We start from the raw sequence: 19,557 nt of genomic DNA, 5'->3' as shown, positions 1-19,557 counted from the left end.
CCGCGCTGCCGGGCGCGGGCACGGCTGGCTTCTCCCGGGTCAGTGCCGAGCACCACGGACAAATTCTCATTTTCTAATTTTCCGATTGTCTTTTAATGGTGGGGGGGAGAAAGTTCCGCTGAGCCTCGTGTTTCAAGTGATGCCCGAATGATGGACTCATTACAGACCAACAGGAAAGAAAACCCACCGGTTAGCACTCGGAGTGATCCATTTCATTTCCATCTTTTGCATTTCAAATAAATCGGGAAGCAAAAATTTAAGCTGCTCTAAGGAGCTCATTGGCAACTCAGTACACCTTGCCCTGCAAAGCGAGGACTGCCCTGTCCCCAGCGCCCCATCCAGCTCCTGCAGCCAGACGCACACGGAATGTGCATCAGGTAAGGGGCTCCTGCCACGGCAGACCCAGGCCACTCGCGCCGACGTGAATTAAAGTACCACTCTGGAGTGGTTATGGTGTAAAGGCCATGTAACACCTCATAACTAACCTGTTCCTCCCCAAATACAGAGGTTTCTCCATCCTTCAGGCTCAATACCCAGGCTCACTCCAATTACGTTCCTGCAAGCACATCTATTTGAATTATTTAGTAAGTCAGACAACTACTCTTGTGCAAAACCTTTTAATAAAAAGAGAAAGGGCTCTCTGTAACAAAAAGCAGGTACAATGCCAATAACAAAATTTAAAACTTTACAAAAGATTTCAATAAACCAGATGTGAATTTGTGACAAAGACTATGTGTCAAGTTTAGAAAGTCTTGTTCTTACACCTGAAAATACAGCCAACACATCTGTCAATTATTACTTCTTAACTATAAACCCCACTTTTCTGTTGGGAGATTTACTGGTGCATTATCAAGTTTTAACATGTAGCATCCATGATGAAGCTGTGAATAATTCAAAATGATGTTGCTAGAATGCTTAGATTCCTATAGAACCTTTTACATTTCATAGCTTTAACAGTTTTCCTTCCAACTCATGAACTAACATTAACAGTTATGTTCCCCTATATATATATATATATATAAAAACTCAGGTTAAAAAAAAACCCTATCTCTTTCAGGTGACATAAAAAGAATTTCCACAAAGCCCACAGTTTCGCTTTAAAAATGATACTTGAAAAATATCTTTACAGGGAAAAATAAAAATTCAGGGTTTACTTTTTCTTCTGTTTTTATGTGCATGTGTATTATGGACATCGCTTTACGGCAAAGATTTTGCCCTTAGTGACTACCTTCCTGCTTGTCAAAGCCAAGCAGGCAGCAGGGAAGAAATGGCATGTAAGCTTGCTCAGTTACCCATCCTGGAGCATCAAGTGGCAGCTGTCAGAATGTGAAGCACCTCACTTCTTCCACAGCACCAGGACCAAGCTGAGGCCTCTCCTACACACGCCAATAACAGACTAGCGAGTAGCATTAAGAACGAACCTGACATTTCCCAATAGTTCAAGCTGGTCAATACTTCAAAGGGATACCACAGTCACTTCATGCAAACAGTTGTCTGTTCACATAAATAGCCTCCGCGTCAGTACCGTATACCAGGCATGGTCCTAGAACGTCTAAACTATTCACAGACAAAGTCTGATTTGGAATCAGGTTGGTGATTTCCATGCGGTCTTTGGTCGGATCACTGCTTAGCCAGGCACTTACTACAGACTGGTTAATGGTACTGTGGGAAAGATAGGCAGTGCTTCTTCCTCCTGAAAGAAGGAAGACAAAGAAGTAAGTTTCCATTTTGTTTATATATTCCCAGAATTTGGAGAAACACAGTAGATATGGGTCAGACATAATGAAAATATAATTTTACATTTAAGTCAATTTTCAGAGTAGTTGAGATGTCATTTCTTTGGTAAATTAAGGGAAAAAAGCTTAAAAAAAATCAAGTACTTGAAATAATTACAAAAATTATCTACCAGCTCTACCCTCAGTTACAACAAATATATCACAACAGCTATTAACTCATCTGACTGGACAGTGTAAAGTACCTTCAAGTTTCTCTAGCCAGATAACAAAGCAAGGGTACAAGAACACAAGTCTGTTTATAGTGTCTTGCTCTATTTGGGGTTTTCAGCTTTGTGACAATAACACTTATTCCCTACTGCTCCTCCTCCCTATTTTGCAGCAAGTGATAAACCTATATTTGACTTTGAATTTTTTCCACAAAACACTTTACATTCAAATTGAAGTCTCACACTGTAAGAACCATAAGTCAGCATAAAGAGTAGCAGGTGTCGGAAGTGATGCTAAAGGATTTATACTTCATATACTTGAAAACATGCAGAGTCCAACTTGAATTAGTAATCCTATAATTTCCATAGATAAAACTTAACTTTGAATGACAACTTTGAGGCCAAAAGCAGCAGGTGACATCTGGAAGTTTCCCCACTACGGTCTAATGTGGCAAGCACTTAGCAGTCTTTGTGATTAGAATGTGAAAATAAATGCTTGTATTAAAAGTCAGTATCATAACTTTAAAATCCTACCACCATGCAAAAGGATCCAGTTTCATTTATTGAAAGTTCCAATTATTACCCTGAATTGTAAATTCATAATTTTACTATCTCGTTAACCTATCAAATTATTTTTGTATTCTAAGTTAGTGTAACTCCCTTGGAGACTCAATAATGTCAGTCAGGCTGCCTCTGTTTCTTTTCTACATACAGATGATTTTTAAGTGAATACAGTCTATCTTTGAAATCATAGATGTCCCCCTTCACACATTGGTCAGAGGGTAGCAGATTAAAAAAACCCAAACCAGACCACAAAGAGCCCTGCACAACTGTTTGCCGTATAAGTAGTTTTTCCAAGAAAAGTGCTTATCTAAGTTTGCTTTCTAAGAAAAGAAAGCTGCTTTTAATTTTCTGTATTAAGATTGTGTTATTACTTGGGTCATGTGAGAACACTGACTGTAATGATGTTACCAACTGACAAATTCAGTGCAGATGGACTTCAAACATCCATACCTTGATGAAGAAAAGATGGTTTTTCAGATACATTTGTGGAAGTATCCCAGTGCCAAAGAGATCCATCTTCAGAACACGTGAATAAATGATCAGGGTCAGAGGGATGGAAGTGAACTTCCCACACTGGAAGTATCAAACAAAACCACTTCAGAAAAAGTCTCAAGTACTTTGATCAAAGTATTTGGATAGTATGATATAGACATGTATTTACAAGAACCCATGCCTCCATCAAAACCTTTCGTTTTTACTTCTGTGTGGGTAGGAAACCCAAAGCCCCATCCTAAGTTATATACTGCAGTTTTCCCTCTGCTGGCAGGGGTAAAGTGGTAAAGAAGAAAAACAAAGAAAAAGATCCTATTTTGTTGCATTTTCAGTACTGTGAAAATTATTAAAGTCTTATCTGAATTCAGGCATTTTGTGTACTATCATGTCATATTCCCAACTGTTAAGTTTAAATCGACACATAGCATACGTTCCTTCCCAGGACACACATTATTTTGTGTCTAAATACCACAACTGCAGAAGACATTTAAGTCAGTAAAATTTAATATCAAGAAATATTTTTACTCCTTTAATTTAAATGTAGCATCAAATCACAAGATTTTCAGCATAAAATTAATTGCTGTCTTGTTCACATAGTTACCAGGGAAGTGAGCTGTTTCAACACTGTGGAGACGCCAAATGAATTCTGAGTCTCCCCTTCTTCCTCATGTTTTCAAGTTTGTTAGTATCTGCATTCTGCTTTACTCTATCTGCACTAGCTTCCATGGCTATTTATACACCTACCCTGCTAGAAACACAGCCATTCTGATCAAATGCATCTAATAGCTCATTAAAGAATTGCTTACTAAGTCTACTTTTAGTTTAGATAGAGCTCACTTTTAGATAAAAACAGTCTCCTGTACAGAGAAGGAAGCCACATTTTCCAGATGAAAACATGGAGCAGTATAAGTATCCTGGGAAGAGTATAGAGATGAAGGTTAGGGATACAGAGTGAGGAAGGCTAAGAAGAAGCTGGACCTGAACTTGGGAAGGGATGAAAATAACAACAGGAAGGGTTTCTACAGGTATGTCAGCCAGAAAAGGAAGGTCCAAGAAGGTGTACGCCCCCAGTAATCAATGCTAGAAAACTGGTAATACTGGACAGCGACAAGGTTGAGCTACTCAACAAGTTTCTTATATCATTCTTCAATGGCAACCTCTCTTCCCATACCTCTCACGTGGGTGGGCTGCAAGACAGGGTCTGGGGGAGAAAAGTCCTTCCCACTGTACAAGAAGCTCAGGTTCCATCTAAGGAACCCGAATGTACATAAATCTATGAGATGCATCCTAGAGTTGTGAAGGAATTGGATGATGTAGTTGCCAAGCCACTCTCCATGTCTGAAAGGCTATGGCAGTCCGGTGAAGTACTAGGGGACTGGAAAAAGGGAAAGATGGCCACAAACCCATGTTTAAAAAGAATAGAAAGGAAGACCCTGAGAACTACCAACCTGTCAGCCTCAGCTCTGGTCCTGGGAAAAACATCGAACAAATCCTCCTAGAAGCTAGGCTAAAACACATGAAGGACAAGGGCATGTAGTCACAGGACGAAGGGGAATGGCTTTAAACTGACAGTAGGTTTAGATTAGGTTATTAGGAAGAAATTCTTTACTGCGTGAGTTGTGAGGCACTGGAACAGGTTTCCTAGAGAAGTTGTGAATGCCTCACCCCTGTAATGTTCAAGGCTAGGTCAGATGGGCCTCTGAGCAACCTGGTCAAGTGGAAGGTGCCCCTACCCTTGACAGGGAAGGTTGGAAGTAAATGAGCTTTAAGGTCCCTTCTAACCCAAACCATTCTATGATTCAATGAAATAGCAAGTATGTGATTGTTTTCTACCACAGTTACAGCAACATATTTTTACAGGAATCAGAAACTTCTCTAAAATGTCACCTTCTTCTCCCCCCTCCATTTCAGATACTTACTTTCTGCTTCGTGAGCATTTAGCAGGGACACTGGCATAGTACCCTGCCTGATGTCCCATATACTCAGCATTCCATCCTGGCCCCCTGTGGCCACAATATGCTGCTGATTGGGATGCCTATCCACACAGTGCAGTGGAACTCTGTCACCTGCCCTGCAAAGAGGAAAAAACAAAACAACCAAATAACCCAAAGGCGAATTTTTTATTTAGCTTCTATTTTCCCCTTCTTAATTTGGCATCAGGAGCATTGACAAGCGAGGTACCAGTATCGACAGGACCTTCAGTTCCTCTAACATCTGACCACCCCAGGCTGAAGGCACATGACATCTACTGGAAACCAGAGGTATGGCAATAACATGAAGCTACAAACGGGTTTCGTGCCCTATGGAACATCTACACAGCATCTGACAGCTTTAAAGGAGTGAGAAGCCTTGCAGGCAAATAATACTCTACGTATACCTATAATAATATTATTCTGATGCATGATATATTTACAGTTTTAGTATATACTAAGAGTTAAAAAGGGAGACCAGGCACTAACAAAATCAGGTACCTAAACCACAGTCTAGGCACAGCAATGGGAATTATTACACAGACAACAACAGGATTGAAATTTAGCCCATTTCTTTTCTCACAGTACCTTGTAAGGCACAAAGTTACCATTCAAATACATTTCAAATGCCAGAAACCTTACATTAGGCCTGTGAAGAAAAGCATATATAAAGAGTTTGGGATTGAGGATTGAAAGTTTTTTTCTCAAAAAAGAGAAGTGTACAGGTATAATAGTCCTTCAAAAGTTAAATCATAAAACAGACCTGCTAAGCACAATGCTGAGTCACAACAGTGGTTCAGCCATCAAGCAGTCTGCCTTTTGCTTATTTAAGTACCAAAGAAGTTAAAATCCTTTAAAAAAAATCAGTAATTTACCATCCTATTGTTAGGAAGCTATTAGGAAAGATCTGAATCAGATTATACGAAGTAGCACATGCTTTTCAGTAAATAAGTAAAACAAATTACTTAGGAAGTCTTACAAAGAAAATATTTGAGATGGCTCATTTCTTTGCTGTCTGAGGTCCCATATTTTTAGCTGTCCAATTGAGTTTACTGTCAAGATCTCAGTTGTGCGAAGGAAAGTCACTGCATGGAGTGTACTGCTGTCTGCATTGTCTGCAAGAGATGAGGAGAGCATTTTGGTATGGAATGGTAGTCTCCATTTAATTGCAACAAAGTAATTCTTAATAGAGAACAGAACAGAGTTGCTTAAACATGTGCATAACCTCTGCAGTTTCAGGGTCAGAGACCCCCTAGTATCTGCAAATACCCTGTGAAAAAGGAGCCCTTCCTTGCTTACTGTATGAAACATTACTGAGACAAATCTGTAAGATGTATTAAATTAGCTCTGGCGATTACAAAACTACTCGTTGATTCGTAAGATTTCTTTTTGTAGTTCCTAGAAGAGGAACTAATTCAACCAAGTTTATGGTTCTCAGAAGTTTTCTTCATATGGCCAGCACCTACTGACAGGAAGTAGCTATGGAGCTTTTCATAATGGAGTTCTAAACACAAGGAACAGTAACTGGCTGACAGTATTAAGCAGTTTTATACAGAAACACTTAATTCATCAACTTTTAGACCTTTTCTGAACTGCCAAGTTAAATCCAAATTATGCTGTGCTTGTTAATAACTAAATAGCAAAGCCCTTTTTTTTTCAGGTCCTTTTCTCCAGTGCATCTTTTCGTCACAGTAATTTACAATGTCAAGCAATTCACAGCTTTGAGGTGAAATTTTTGAGGCCTTCTGAAAAACAGACACTATTTTCTTGTATTTTGTTACTATATATAAACTTTTCATCTTGATTATGATGGGGTAACTTTGTTAAGTGTACTTTCACCTCAAGTATTTTAAAATTCTTTGTGTAAGCCCATATGGAAAATACAGGCAAATTATTATCTTTCTGCATAAGATGGAAATATTTTCTGATACTGAGACAAAAAAGTTACACTGATGCCTAGTTACAGACATTTGAATGACTTTTCTTCCTACTGTTTAAATTAAAGCAGAGGGGAAGAAAAAACTCACTAAAACATCATTAAAAAGAAATGTTGGATTACTGAATGCTGAAGTTCTAGAGGATTAAAAGTTTTATGACAGGCTAACACTAAATGGTTTAGCAATGATACACCTTTATGGCTCCAAAAGATTTTTACATAGACTCTAACTTTAGATATTTTTTTCTTCCTACCTTAACTAACTACAAACCTATGCACTTTGTACTGTACTCTTAAATCCACTAAACAATAACAAAAATTCCAAGGCATTCCTTTGCAACTATTGAATGAGGTATAAGAGTTCTATCTTCAAGTTAAGGACTCAGCTTAGTACCTGGGAAATGTCAAGATGTCATTGAATTGGGAACCAGCAAAACAGATTGCTTACACCACAGAACTCCATTCTGAAGAACCTGAGAGCATCTTCCAAGATGTTCTCTCTCTTACCTCTCCAACTTTTACTGTAAAACCATGAATTTAAAAATACCAAGATGAATATAGAAATATATATAGAATATAGAAATACATCTGAAATATGCTTCAAGTATTTGAGTTCTGGAGGGATACAGGAATAATCTGGAACAAACATGTTCAACTTGGAATACTGAAATCCATATTAAACTAATTTTTTATTTTGTTATAATAAGCTGAAAACCAAACCCCCTCCAAACTAGACTAGTTTAAAAACCCAGGTATTTCACATACCTATAGTTCTTACTGCATCTTTTTGATCAGCCCTGAAGAGATTTATTCTACCATCTTCTCCAACGGTGACAATTTCTGGGTTGTTGCAGACGACTCCTGTACAGGCTGCTCCACCACAAGCTGTGTCTTGATCCACATGATAATGGGCTTTCTCCCACCGGTGGTCAGCAGATAATGTCTAAGTAGTAACCAGACATGAAATTATGGTCTTAAATAATGAACCCAATAGAACAAATCTTCCAGAATACTCATGAAACCAGAAACAAGCTCCAGGAAAGCCACAGTATTTCATGGGAATGAGAGCCTCCTATACAAATACAAATCAAGAGATCCAAATTTTCATCAACTCTTAAGCACACAACCCTTTTACGAAACATTAATTATTTCTTCTCTGAACCACTGTGTTCACATGATCTAGCAATTAGAAATAACACTATGGACTGTAAAATGCCTTTCACTAGGCTGATGTCTATTTCCCCAGGACAGGGGAAAAGAACAGTTGCCCTTAGAAAATAAAAGGTCAGATTCAGATCTTGATTGCAAGGAAATTAGTTTATTTTAGGTACCACACCAAATTATTAACTGATATTCACCTTTACTGTGACATTGTGTACATACATAAAAAGGTAATTATGCATTTATTTCCAGTGATTTATAACCAAAGCAAAAGGCTACAGAGTTTACATATCTTCCTTCACATGACACTCATGAGAATTCATTCATAATTTGTTAGAATTGAAAAAGAAGTAATTTAGTTCAAGAATTCAAAAACTCTGATAAGGCATGTAGAAGCCCATTAATATCTACCGCCCCAAAACACTCTAATGTCTTCAAGGATGTTTTCAATGAATGGGCTGTTTGGTTACAGATACAGACAAGGAGGTACCCCAGTCTGTCTCACTCTGGAATCTAGTTTATGTAGCATGTGTGTAAAACGCTATTTTCTTTCCTCGTACGTGTCGAGTCAAAGCTTTTTTTAACACACTTTAAAAAGAAATTAATTTTGGTAGCCAGATGTTTTTTATGCTAAGATCAAAGTAACCTGTATTACAGAGAATAGCATCTTAAAGCCAGTGCATGTCACATACCTGGTTATTTCGATGATGACGGAATATAGTTACAGTTCCTGTTGATGAGGCAACCACGATTCTCTCTTGATCCAAAAACTAGAGAGAGATAAGAATGCTATTAGCCAATGTTAGTACCACGGTGATAATTCTGACTTTAGACTAACCTAAATTATTGGTAGGTGGAGGGGAAAAAAACCAAACCCACGAAAAACACAGCAATATTGATTGGCTTTGTACTTTTTCTTTGGAAGAATTTTTTGGCCAATCTCAGCATTTTGACAGTTCACTCTCACTCAACTTATTCTAAGTGACAAGCCCTTAAAAAATACGGATCTATTCAACACAGGTATTTTACCTGCATATCCATAACATCACCGTTGTGCTGGATGTCACACAGCAAATTAGGTTCTCCATGATATTCACCATTGAGGCCCGCATTTCCAAGGTCGCCAGCAGACCAAATGGAGATCCTGTTATCCTGAACGAAAACGACACCACATTTACTCGAAAATGCTTCTGAAAGTACCTAGCAATAAGCCTCAGCCAGGGAAAGCAATAGGCTGCGGGCTGCGCACCGCTCCTGAGGAAGCCGCCGCCGGCCGGAGGGAAGCGCTTGCCCAGGGGGATAACGCTGCCGTGCGCCGGGGCGGCCCCACGGCTTCCTTGGGGATGCGAGCACGGCACGGCCAAGCGAAGCGCGGGACTGCCGAGCCAGGCAGTGCACACGCCCGGCTCCGGCCCCGCTCTCCCGCACCAAGCGGCGGAGGCGCAGGGGACCGAGGTGGCGTGGGGTGCCGCCGCCACCCGCCCCGCGCCCCGGCGGGAAGGTCGCGCCGCGCCTCCGGGCCCGCCCGGGCGGTACCTCGTTGTCCCAGGAGCCGGTGGCGAAGAGGTCGGGGGGCTGGAGCGAGGCGGCGGGCAGGGGCCGCCAGCGCGTCCGGCTGATCTTCTGCGACACGAACTTGGCGCTCACGTCCTCCATGGCCGCGCCCGCCCCGCGCCCGCTCCCGCCCGCCCCGCGCCACGCGCGCTGATTGGCTGCGGCGCGACGGCGAGCGCGGAGGGACAGGCCGGGGGCGCGGCGGGGCGCGGGGGCGCGCTCGGGCCGTGCCGGGAGCGGCGCTGAGGCGGCGGCGGCGGCGGCGGCCCCTCTGTTGGAGGCGGCCGGCGGCCGCTGCCCGCGGTGACCGGGCCGGGGCGGCGCGGCGCTATGCCTGGCCCCTGAGAGCAGCTGCACCGGCGCGTATCGGCTCGGTGTCGGTTGTAGGTCGGGTTCGGAGAGGAGGAAGCGGAGGATGACGCGATCGTGCAGCTGTGTTACCTGTCTGCTCGGCTGGGCCGCATCCACCGGAACGTTGTGTCCGTATGTCACCTTTGCCTTACATGCACCGACTCCTGTTTTCTCAAAATGAGTGACTTACACAACGACTAAGCATTTCTGGTCTAAGATCTGCTTTTAAGTATGTCCTGCTTTCAGCTGGGGCAGAGTTAATTTTCTTCCGAGTAGCAGCCACAGAGCTATGTTTCGGATTTAATGTGAGAACAACGGTGACAACACACTGATGTGTTACTTGTTGCTGAGTGGCGCTTACCCCAAAATCAAAACTTTTTCAGTCCTCGCTCTGCCGGTGAGCAGGTGGACGATAAGCCAGGAGGGAGCATGGCCAGGACAGCTGACCCAAACTGGCAAGAGGGATATTCCATACCACAGAATATCACACGCACTGATTAAACTGGGGAACATTGGCCAGGAGGGACCAATTACTGCCTAGGGACAGGCTGTTTGTATTTTTTATTTGAATTATTAAAGTTATTAAGAGATAAGTTATTATTAACACATGTTTTTTACATTGGTTTTATTCCAGTTGTCCTCCCCATTCCCCCTGGGGTGGGCTGGGGGAGTTTGTGGGGCTTATGTGACCAAATATTTGCCTGGTGCTTGCTGGGGTTAAACCATGATAATGTACTTCCGAGTGATAGTCATTGCTCTGACAGATTCCTACCTGTACAGAAATAAACAGAATATTTTTTTGTCCTAAATGGTATGTTAAATCAAAGAGGAGCACACAGGTACTTCCTTTCTAGCATTTCACTTGAGACCTAAACAGCTATGCAATAAAAAGTTCAGAGGTTAGTTGTAAAATTAAAGGCTGCCACAGTTGTGTAGTCAGCTGTCATTTCAGAGGATGAGACCATTGATCCAGTCACTGCAGTCCAGTAAGGGACTTTCTCACAAAGATTTTTACAACTTTGTTTTCTGCTGCATTTTTTTCCAAAGCTGATGCTGCCCGATCTCAGAGGTTCTGTCAGATGGACATAACAGTGGCTTAGACAAATTTTCCACTGTGTTATTGCAGTTTTCCTATTTTGTCTATACAGCAGTTTTGAGTTCCTCATTAAGTCTGCTATACTGTTGTGTAATCCCTGAGGTGTGATACCAAACCACTGATATTTTATGTGCTTCATGCATCTTTTGAACTTCATTTAACTTTTTCTTCCATAATTACATTCAGCAGAATCCAACACATTACATATTCCAAAAGCTGGATGCTATAGTAGACTACCATACTGCAAACATACCTTAAAAAAATAGTTGCTACACACGGCAGTAGCATTGTTGTTCTACAGTAGCAAATGTTTCTGGCACCCTTATTAAGCTGCTCACAGCAGTTCTGCAAGTCACTCTTGACTCCAAGGGTGTTTTCAGCTAATTCTTACAACACTTATGAAAAATATCAATAGGCAGCCTCAGAATACAGCTACAGACCAGTCTGAATAGAAAACACTTTGGGATTATTGAAAAGTTTTATTAGGCAAATATTTTTGTTGGTTAGTTTGTGATTTCTGTGTGTATTATTTTACCTTGTGCTTTTGAATGATTTCTTTCTTTGCTCAGGATTGCTTGTTCAGAAGCATTTGGGAAGTATTAAGGGAAGTAAGTTGGACATAGATGCTTATTTTCACTTAGAGGAAAAGAAAAGTCACAGTTTTTCTTCCCTGTCCTACATTTTTTAAAGAAAATGTTGGCAGCATTTTATATGACGGAAGTGAGAGCTGTGGCAGATTTAGGGCTGCTTTGTAAACCTTTAAATATATTCGTTGTGCTTGATCCCTATGAAAGATGTATACTGTGTTAGTATATAATTTCAGTGTAATGGCAGATTTAAATAAACATATAAAAAGCGCAAGTAAGCACAAAGAGAAAATACGCCTCATCATGTATTTCTGTAGTTTTCAAGATGTTGAGTCTAGATTAAGCTGACTCTAAGCCTTGGGTCCAAGCATACCAGCTAAGACAACAAGGAGCATCTATGGATTACCCTTAAATATGGCTAAAGCTGGGAGTGTGAGTGAAAGGGAAGAAAACTGAAAGCATGTCTATCTCAGAGAAAGTAGGGGGCCTGAGAACAAAGGCACTTACTAGATCAGTGATTGTACTGGGACAGGATAAAGCTAATTCTGAACTGGATTTGCCTATAATCTGCTTTTCTGCAATCATCATTGAACAATATTTAAAGAAAGTTATTTGGAGATGCCAAAACAATGTCTACAGCTGGTAAGAGTTCCTGGAGCTCTGCCCAGTTTATTCTCTTGAACGAGTACAGTTACAGTGCAGTGTAGTGCAGAGCAGATGTAACAGCAGAGGGCCCAGCCCTGAGTGCAGTCACAAGCCTTGCCCTTGGCTGGGGCTCCTATCCGGGCTGGGACACCCTGCTCTTGGCCTGAGCTTGTTGTAGGGGCGCCTGTGCTCAGCCGTGTTGCCCAAACTTGGTGGCTAGCTTGACTTGGGGCCTGACTTGTCACTTCACTTGATGGCAAAACCATTTCTGTCCCCAGCCCTGCTCTGCTTGCTTTGATTAGATGTGTCATCTGGAAGGTCTCATCTGGAAGACTGACCTTCCTTCATGAAGGGGTACCAGTTCTGCTGCTCCCTAATGGGGAAAGTCATTGATGTTACTGAGTTCTTCTCACCTCATCTTTGAGTGCAGAGCTGGTAAAACATGGATGTGGAGTTCAAAATAATGTAAACTTCTGAAATGGTAATAAAAAAGGAAGGTACACATCAAACTGGCTTGAGCTTATAGGAAAAGAAATGAGATGAAGGAGAGTGATTAAGTTAAAAAATAGAATGGAGTCAAGAAGAGGAGGGAGTGTAGGTGTAAAAGCCAATTAGTGTAGGGTTTGGGACATAACTGCGGAAATGTACAGCAGGAACATTTCACAAGGAAATTTCTGCTTGTGGTATGCAGAAGCAGATGGGAGCAGACAGTGATGAGCAATTTTTCAAATTCTTTCTAAATTCAAAGAATTTTTAAAAATCTAATGGGCTTATGAGGTGGGAGGGAAGGAATCAAACAGAAATAGTAGCTTGGAGGGGTTTATATATAAATGTATGTAAGTACAACTAGAAAGGATTGGGATGTGGGTGAATGTGCAGCAAAGGAAGAACAGATGATGTGCTTACAGTTAGTGGGATCTTCATGTCAGAACAATCATATGGTGGCCCACTCTGGCTGCTGGCATTCCTGTGCCTTTTCTCTAAGAGGACTGTCCATGCATCAGCTCCCTGGAGAGTCTAGGGAAATGGCTCTACATGTGGAAAATGGAGGTGCCTGCAATAGACAGTGAGCATCCAGGGACCAAGGTGCTCACAATGATTTGAACAAGTGAGTTGGAGTAGGATACAGAAATCCTGAGTATCAGAGCAAATGGACAGGTTTCACATGAAGGGTGATGGCCAGAAAACAATGTTTTTTTATTAATTCTGCTTGTATTTTACACTAGTAAAGAATGTCTATGTTGCTTTTAGTTTAGTCTCAATTGATGTGCTCCTAACAGGTTTTTAAAATGTACTCATGGCCTGGGATCGTGGAACTGAAAGAGTTAGGGCCTCCTCCATTTGTTTACTGCATAAATGGGTGCATCCTGCCACTATTGATGCATGTTAGTTTCCCAGGGCCCTTCGAGGCTACTTGGCTTGTCTTAGAGCTCCTGGAAGCCTGCCAAGCCAAGTGCTGTTTCCTTCACACATGCCTGATATCCATCCAAGACACCCCAGATATTGTTAAGGAAGGCTCACACTTATTTTCATTCTCTGAATACTCATGTCAAGAACATGGCAAATAGGTCCACTCAGTCAGAAAGCAACTGGGCAAGACTGCAAACTCCTAAGAGAGAAATTCGGGCTTGCTCTCAGTGCTCTGTGACAAGCCTAAGCCTAATTCAAGCTGGTCCTGGTAAGCAGCATCAGCTTGTGTGTAAATGGTTTCTGTTGTGGTTTTGGTCTCCCAAGGGGGTAAGTATCCCTGGAATGCTTTTAAACATGGGCCAGCTATTTTCTTGGCAGCAACCTCTCTATGAGAGAGCAATGCAGTTTGCTTGCATCTGACAATAGAAAATGTCTTTTGCATTTAAAACAATTAAGTATTTCTATGCTGTAGTTTTACAATGTCTGTTCTCTGTACATGCTGCCCTCTGGGAATTCCTCTAACTCCATGGCTTCTTTCCTTCTCTCTCAGCCCACTGGGTGTATCAGGGAGATCTTTTATATTCTGGGACAGGCTGGGAGCCTCTCTCGGACTGCAGCTGCCAGATCACGCTTAGGAGAAGTTAGATGGAGAGCACAGAATGAAGCAGTAGATCTGTCTCCAGGATTAAAAGAACCAGACAGGAAGTCTAGGGTATATGCATTAAGCAACTGTCAGATTTGCCCTGGACAGACTGCAAAGTAGAGAAGCAGATTCCCACCTTCACCTCTTCACCTGAACCAGCAATGATTGGATGAAATAGATGTGTTGTGTGGAGCTGGAACAGGTTCAACACTCATAGTCAAGATGGGCTGTCTCACAGAAGATATAATCTGTGTAATCTCCCATGGTGGTATTTTAGGCTGTGTCTTTGTATCAGAAATACTTGAAATATCTGCTAGATGACACCTTATTTCCCCCAATGTTTATACAATATACTATTGTTAGGGCCAACCTATCCATAGGTTCTCACGTTTTAAAAGCCAAGAAGTGAAAACCTTGCTGTCTGGCACCATGTGGATGAAAAACCTGTGCCAGTGTGCCTGGTTAAGAAAGGAAGTGCTGCAAAACTATTCCCAGGTGTGTGCAGCCCATTTGCAGGGACCAGAAGGCAGCATAAAGGCAGAAGTCACAACACTGACAGTGGGTTCCTAAAATTGCAAAGATGATATATGCTTCCCCTTTAAACAATACAAACGTGTATAAATAACAGGTGGCAAATGAATATTGGCAGCAAAGTTAATCATAAAGGAGTTTCAGAGGAGGGAGATATACTACAGGACTGTAGGAAATGAATTCTCTGTTTTTCCTCCTTACGTCACAGCTGCGGGAGAATCCGAAGGTGCTACTTTTCCCTTCAGATTGCTACTTCATCATGGGCCTAAGGCTGGGACAGAATAAAGACCCAACGGCATTTACTAAATTCTGAGCTATTGTCCTGGATACCTCTTAAAAGGAATTCTAATTTGTAACTTTGTCCTACGTCATCGGTATTGCACCGTTAGATGCTCCCGTGAAACATCGATACTTTCGCGGCCTTTAGCCAATGTACGGCTATGCCAACTCTCCATATCCTTCCAGCCCGCTCCCATTCTCGCGTTGTTTCCCGGGTGCAGGTCGCACCCGCCCTGCCCCGTCCCCACCGTGGCCTGCCGTAGACACGCACGGGACACGCACGGACCACGCCGCTCCCGCGCCACCTGACCAATGGCAGCCTCCAACACGTAGGCCTGGTCCGCGCGGGCTGGCCGCGGCCAATAGGCGCGCCCCATGCAAAACACCGCGCCGGGAGACGCCGCTAATTGGTTCCGTCGCAAGGGCGGCGGGTCGCGCGCTGGGTCGGAGCCCGGAGCTGGCGGCGCAGCCACCGTGATGGGGCTCTCCCGCCCCGACACCGCCTTCTCCGGTACCCGGCGTGCACCGACTTGTGTCACGGGAGTGGCTAAAGCCGGGGCAGGGAGGAAAGTGCGTGCGCACCGAGCTGCCGTTTCGCTATCTCATTAATTAACAGAGCTCCTAAGTTCACATACCCGCGCCCCCAGACCCGTCCCGCCCCGCCGCAGTTTCTGAGGCGAGGGGAGGACTGGGGTCTCGCCGCCAGCGCGGGATCCAGGGTCCCGGCGACAAAACGCGCGGGCCGGGAGCAGCCGCTGTGCATCTCCGCCCCGGCGCGCGAGGATCTCCCCACGCGCGCCCCTGGGCGCGGTGGGCGCGCATGCGCGGGGGGGCACCGCGCCGGCCGGCGGAGCGGCGGTGGCCGGGGCATGTCGGGCGCGCGGGGCGGTGGGCGCGTGGCCCCTCCCCTCGGCGAGCGCGCGGCCGCCGCAGCGGCGGCGGCCGCGGGAGGAGGCGGCGAGGAGGCGGCGCCTGTGTCGGCGCTGGAGGTTGTGTCCTTCCTGGGGAAGCTGCTGTGCGCAGTCGCGGCGCTGAAGGCGGCTCTGTACCTGCTCCGCAGAGTGTGCCTAGCGATGGCCTGGAAGTCGGGCGGCGCCAGCCACTCCGAGCTCATCCACAACCTCCGCAGTGAGTCTCGGGGCGGGGGCGCGGGCGGGGCCCCTGGGCTGCGGGGCGGCCGTCACCGGCCGCCCGGTGACCGTTAGCGACCGCGCGCTCCCGCGGCGCCCGCCCGACCCGCCGCTAGCTGTCACGGGGAGCGACACCGGCGCCCGGGCGCGTGTGCCCGCGTTGTCCGTCCGTCCGTATCTGTATGTGCGTGTTTCTATGTCCGGCCGGGGGTGTGTCCGTGCGTGCCCGGGTGCTCGGGCGGAGGGGTGTGTGTCCGGGCGGCGGCCGGTGTCGCAGGGCGGGCCGGGCCGGGCCGTTGTTGCGGGAGGCAATGCGGCGGGAAGGGTGGCGCCGATGGCGATCCCGGAGGGAAAGCGCCGTGCGGCGGCCGTGGCTGTTCCCTACTCGCCGCGTCCCCCCATCGCCGGCCCCGTTCCCGCCGCCTCGTTCCCGTCTGCCTTGTGCGAGCTGAGGCGGGGCCGCGGCGGCAGTGCCGGAGGGCCCGTGACCCCCGCACGCAGCCGGATCGGCGTCCATCTGGTTCGCTCCGGTCGGCGGGACTGGTGGTGTCGGCGGGCGCCCTCCGGTCTTTCAGGCCCGGGCTGAACAACGCAGCGGGAGCCGCCTGGGTTTGGGAATCGCGCCGAAGAGGCCGCGGCTGTTTGTGTTGGGTGAAAGGGGCGTGTGGCAGCAGTCCCTCCTCCCCCCTTCCCGGCGGGGTCCCGAGTGGCTCCGCTCGGAGGGGTGGGCTGGGACCGCGGGGAGAGGAGAGGAGCTGTCGGTGTTGCGGACTCGTGCTGTGACAGCCGAGCTTTGCGGTGGCTGCCCGGCACTGGGCGCTCTCTTGTGCTTGCCGAGGGTTTGTGCTGTCCCCGTGCTGAACGTGGAAGCTGTTGGGCGGGCGCTTCTTCGCCGATGTACTTCAGTATATCCTGAAGTCTGCAGGTCCTGAGAGGACAGAGAGACAACACCTTATGCATTCGGAGCTTCCATTTTTCATATTAGAATAGAACTAACCTCTCTTAAATATACTTACAGTGTCTCTCGTCTCTGCTTCTGGCCTTTTCCCTTCCTCTTCTCAAGTCCGTGTCCTAGATGTAAATGGATGTAGATCTGGAGCCTGTATTATGACAGGTGTCTCCTATTTTAGTGATACTACAACACCATAGACAAGTTCATCTGTGTGGCCTCCACATTATTCTGGTGTCATAGGAGAATCACTCTTGTTGTTTTCTCCTTTTCTCTGCTTATGTTGGATCATCTGATCCTGTGGTCTTTCTCAGTATTTTTTTTGAAAACTATCACATCCAGCAGAATAATACAAACTGAAGTGACTTTCAGCTTCCCTGTAAAAGCTACTAATTATTGTAGAGTTTCGTTGTAAAAAATCTGTTTAATAAATTGATAATAACTTCTCTAGTTACAAGTGTTGCAATACATTTGTTTTGTTTTGTTTTGCAACTGAAAGGGATAGAAATACTGTTTTAGTGAAATACTGTTCTCTTACACAGCAGGGAAAAACTTTCTGATGTAAAAATCAACGTTAAACGCCAAAATACATCCAAAAAAGCAATTATTGCCATAATAGTCTAGGGCGCTCAGAACCTGAAGGCAAAACCAGTTTCTTTGTTGCAGAAGACAATGAGTTTTTCAACACATGGAAACTGTTTAGGGCGTTGCAAATAACGATGACAAAGCTAAAAACCATTGTAGTTCGTATACTGCAATAGTTGTATAGGAAGAGGAAAGTAAAATAGAAGCGCTCAATATTGTAATCTCAAAGCATGCACTGATCGTAATTTCCCCCTTCCCTTTGTTTTGCATATGCATGCTGAAATGTTTTGAGGGGTGTAAAACAGGGAAAGAGTGGATTGGCAGTAAAATATTGTGGAAGCAAAGAGGCCTTTGATCTTGCAGGAAGATTGCATTGTCAACTTCAGTGGGACTCTGTTCCTGGTGTAGGGCTTTATCAGTGCAGAACAGCTGCTGAATTAAGACCATAACTTTCAAGTAAGAGTTCCTCAGGTAGGATGATACCTTGTTGCTAAAGTTTGGAACAGATTTAGGAGAAAGTACTGTTTAATGTCATACAATTCCCCCAGATATGTTTCAACAAACTTAAAAATTATTGGTTAAAGAAAGACTAAAATGTTCCAGAGAATTCTTTTGGAGTAGTAGATCCATCAATGTATTTTCCCCTCTCTAAAAACAGCTACATAGCATTTACAGCATTTTATGCTAAAAGTGAGAATGCAAATTGAATGAGGTTAATTTGATGTTGTCCAGTTTTGTGGACAAAACTTTTGTTTTGTGTGTAACTTAGTAAATATGTGTGTGATGTAGTGTATATTTTGCATAACTTAAAGAAAATAAGGCAGGTTATAGTGACACATGTATGTTTTCTTCTGCAGTAAATCCTGGTGGAGAGGTTCTTGCCCCTGCCCTTATGCCACAATTCTTCTCTTGACTGTTCTAGCAGAATTGCCTGTGAGAGAGGCAGTGCTGTAAGACTGGGTCACTTTCTCATGACTTGTGAAACATCAAGATTTAAACTCCTCAATGTCTATAAGCTGTTGTACTATTATGGTTAGAGAAGCAGTAAATTTGGTTGTGGATTAATGAGGGCTGGGGAGAATGGGAACTTATTAAAGTGGTTTTGCTTCCAAATAAAACATCATTGGAAGATTCCTGTACGCTGCATGTTCTTTTCCTTTAAAACAGCTATAAAGATTATTCTTAATTATAAGCTGTTACTGACAGTTACTAGTGCTTCTGTTTCGTGGCAATAAAATTCTCCATTTTGTAACATTTGCTTTACTGCTCGTTTCAGTGTTGCCTTAACTGTAGAACTAACTTTTCTGTAATGTAACAATCATTGTATTAGGGCAGTGACAAGTGATTCTGGGTATTTACAATGCAGATTTAGGCAGTTATTCTTTATAGGCTTTATCTTTGCTGTCCTGTCTTAAAAGGGACAAACTAATAAGGAACTTTGCATGTTTTTCAGCACATGCTTAAGGACAAGTGACTGAAGAATGTTGCAGTACATTGTTTTGTTTTGATTTTTAACTTCTTGTTGCACTGTAAACATCTTTTTGCGCTGTTAATTTGAGGCATCATAGATGCACAATTTGACATATGCAAAATAAACTTGTTTAAAACACGCTCTTCACAACAAAAATGCTGTCCTTGAATGTGCTGTTGCTACGAGCGGTTCAGCTGCTTTGTTTCAGCGGTTCTTGAAAGTACTTCTCATTTTTTAAAAATGCCTTTTTTAATCTGAATT

The 19,557-nt window shown here is 44.1% G+C and overlaps 2 protein-coding genes across 3 annotated transcripts in view; one reads left to right on the top strand and one right to left on the bottom strand.

Moving 5' to 3' along the window:
• Positions 1-601: 601 nt before the first annotated feature.
• NUP43 (nucleoporin 43) lies at positions 602-9,742 on the bottom strand. The gene is made up of 8 exons (XM_053972742.1): positions 9,602-9,742; positions 9,095-9,217; positions 8,758-8,835; positions 7,670-7,847; positions 5,948-6,083; positions 4,918-5,069; positions 2,957-3,079; positions 602-1,693 (listed from the first exon to the last, which is right to left on the bottom strand). The coding sequence occupies exons 1-8, from the start codon at positions 9,719-9,721 to the stop codon at positions 1,479-1,481; spliced, it is 1,125 nt and encodes a 374-aa protein (XP_053828717.1). The 5' UTR covers positions 9,722-9,742; the 3' UTR covers positions 602-1,478.
• A 6,288-nt stretch (positions 9,743-16,030) lies between these two features.
• The window catches only part of PCMT1 (protein-L-isoaspartate (D-aspartate) O-methyltransferase), a 36,140-nt gene continuing 32,613 nt past the window's right edge, over positions 16,031-19,557 (top strand). For both annotated transcript variants that reach the window (XM_053972743.1, XM_053972744.1), the window contains exon 1: positions 16,031-16,289. In XM_053972743.1, coding sequence (XP_053828718.1) covers positions 16,031-16,289 — 259 coding nt within the window. The remainder of the gene's footprint in view (positions 16,290-19,557) is intronic.

This window comes from Vidua macroura, chromosome 3 (assembly GCF_024509145.1).
Source record: "Vidua macroura isolate BioBank_ID:100142 chromosome 3, ASM2450914v1, whole genome shotgun sequence".
In the NCBI taxonomy this organism is placed as follows: domain Eukaryota; kingdom Metazoa; phylum Chordata; class Aves; order Passeriformes; family Viduidae; genus Vidua; species Vidua macroura.
The sequence above is the reverse complement of the archived record's forward strand: the minus strand, read 5'-3'. Positions and strand labels throughout refer to the sequence as shown.

Excerpts from the sequence above, each read along its gene's own strand:
- NUP43 (XM_053972742.1), bottom strand. The coding sequence starts at position 9,721 with ATGGAGGACGTGAGCGCCAAGTTCGTGTCGCAGAAGATCAGCCGGACG. Across the intron at positions 9,218-9,601 it reads CCGGCTCCTGGGACAACGAG|GATAACAGGATCTCCATTTG; the intron begins GTACCGCCCGGG and ends GTTTTCGTTCAG. Across the intron at positions 3,080-4,917 it reads AAATGCTCACGAAGCAGAAA|TGTGGGAAGTTCACTTCCAT; the intron begins GTAAGTATCTGA and ends TGATACTTCCAG.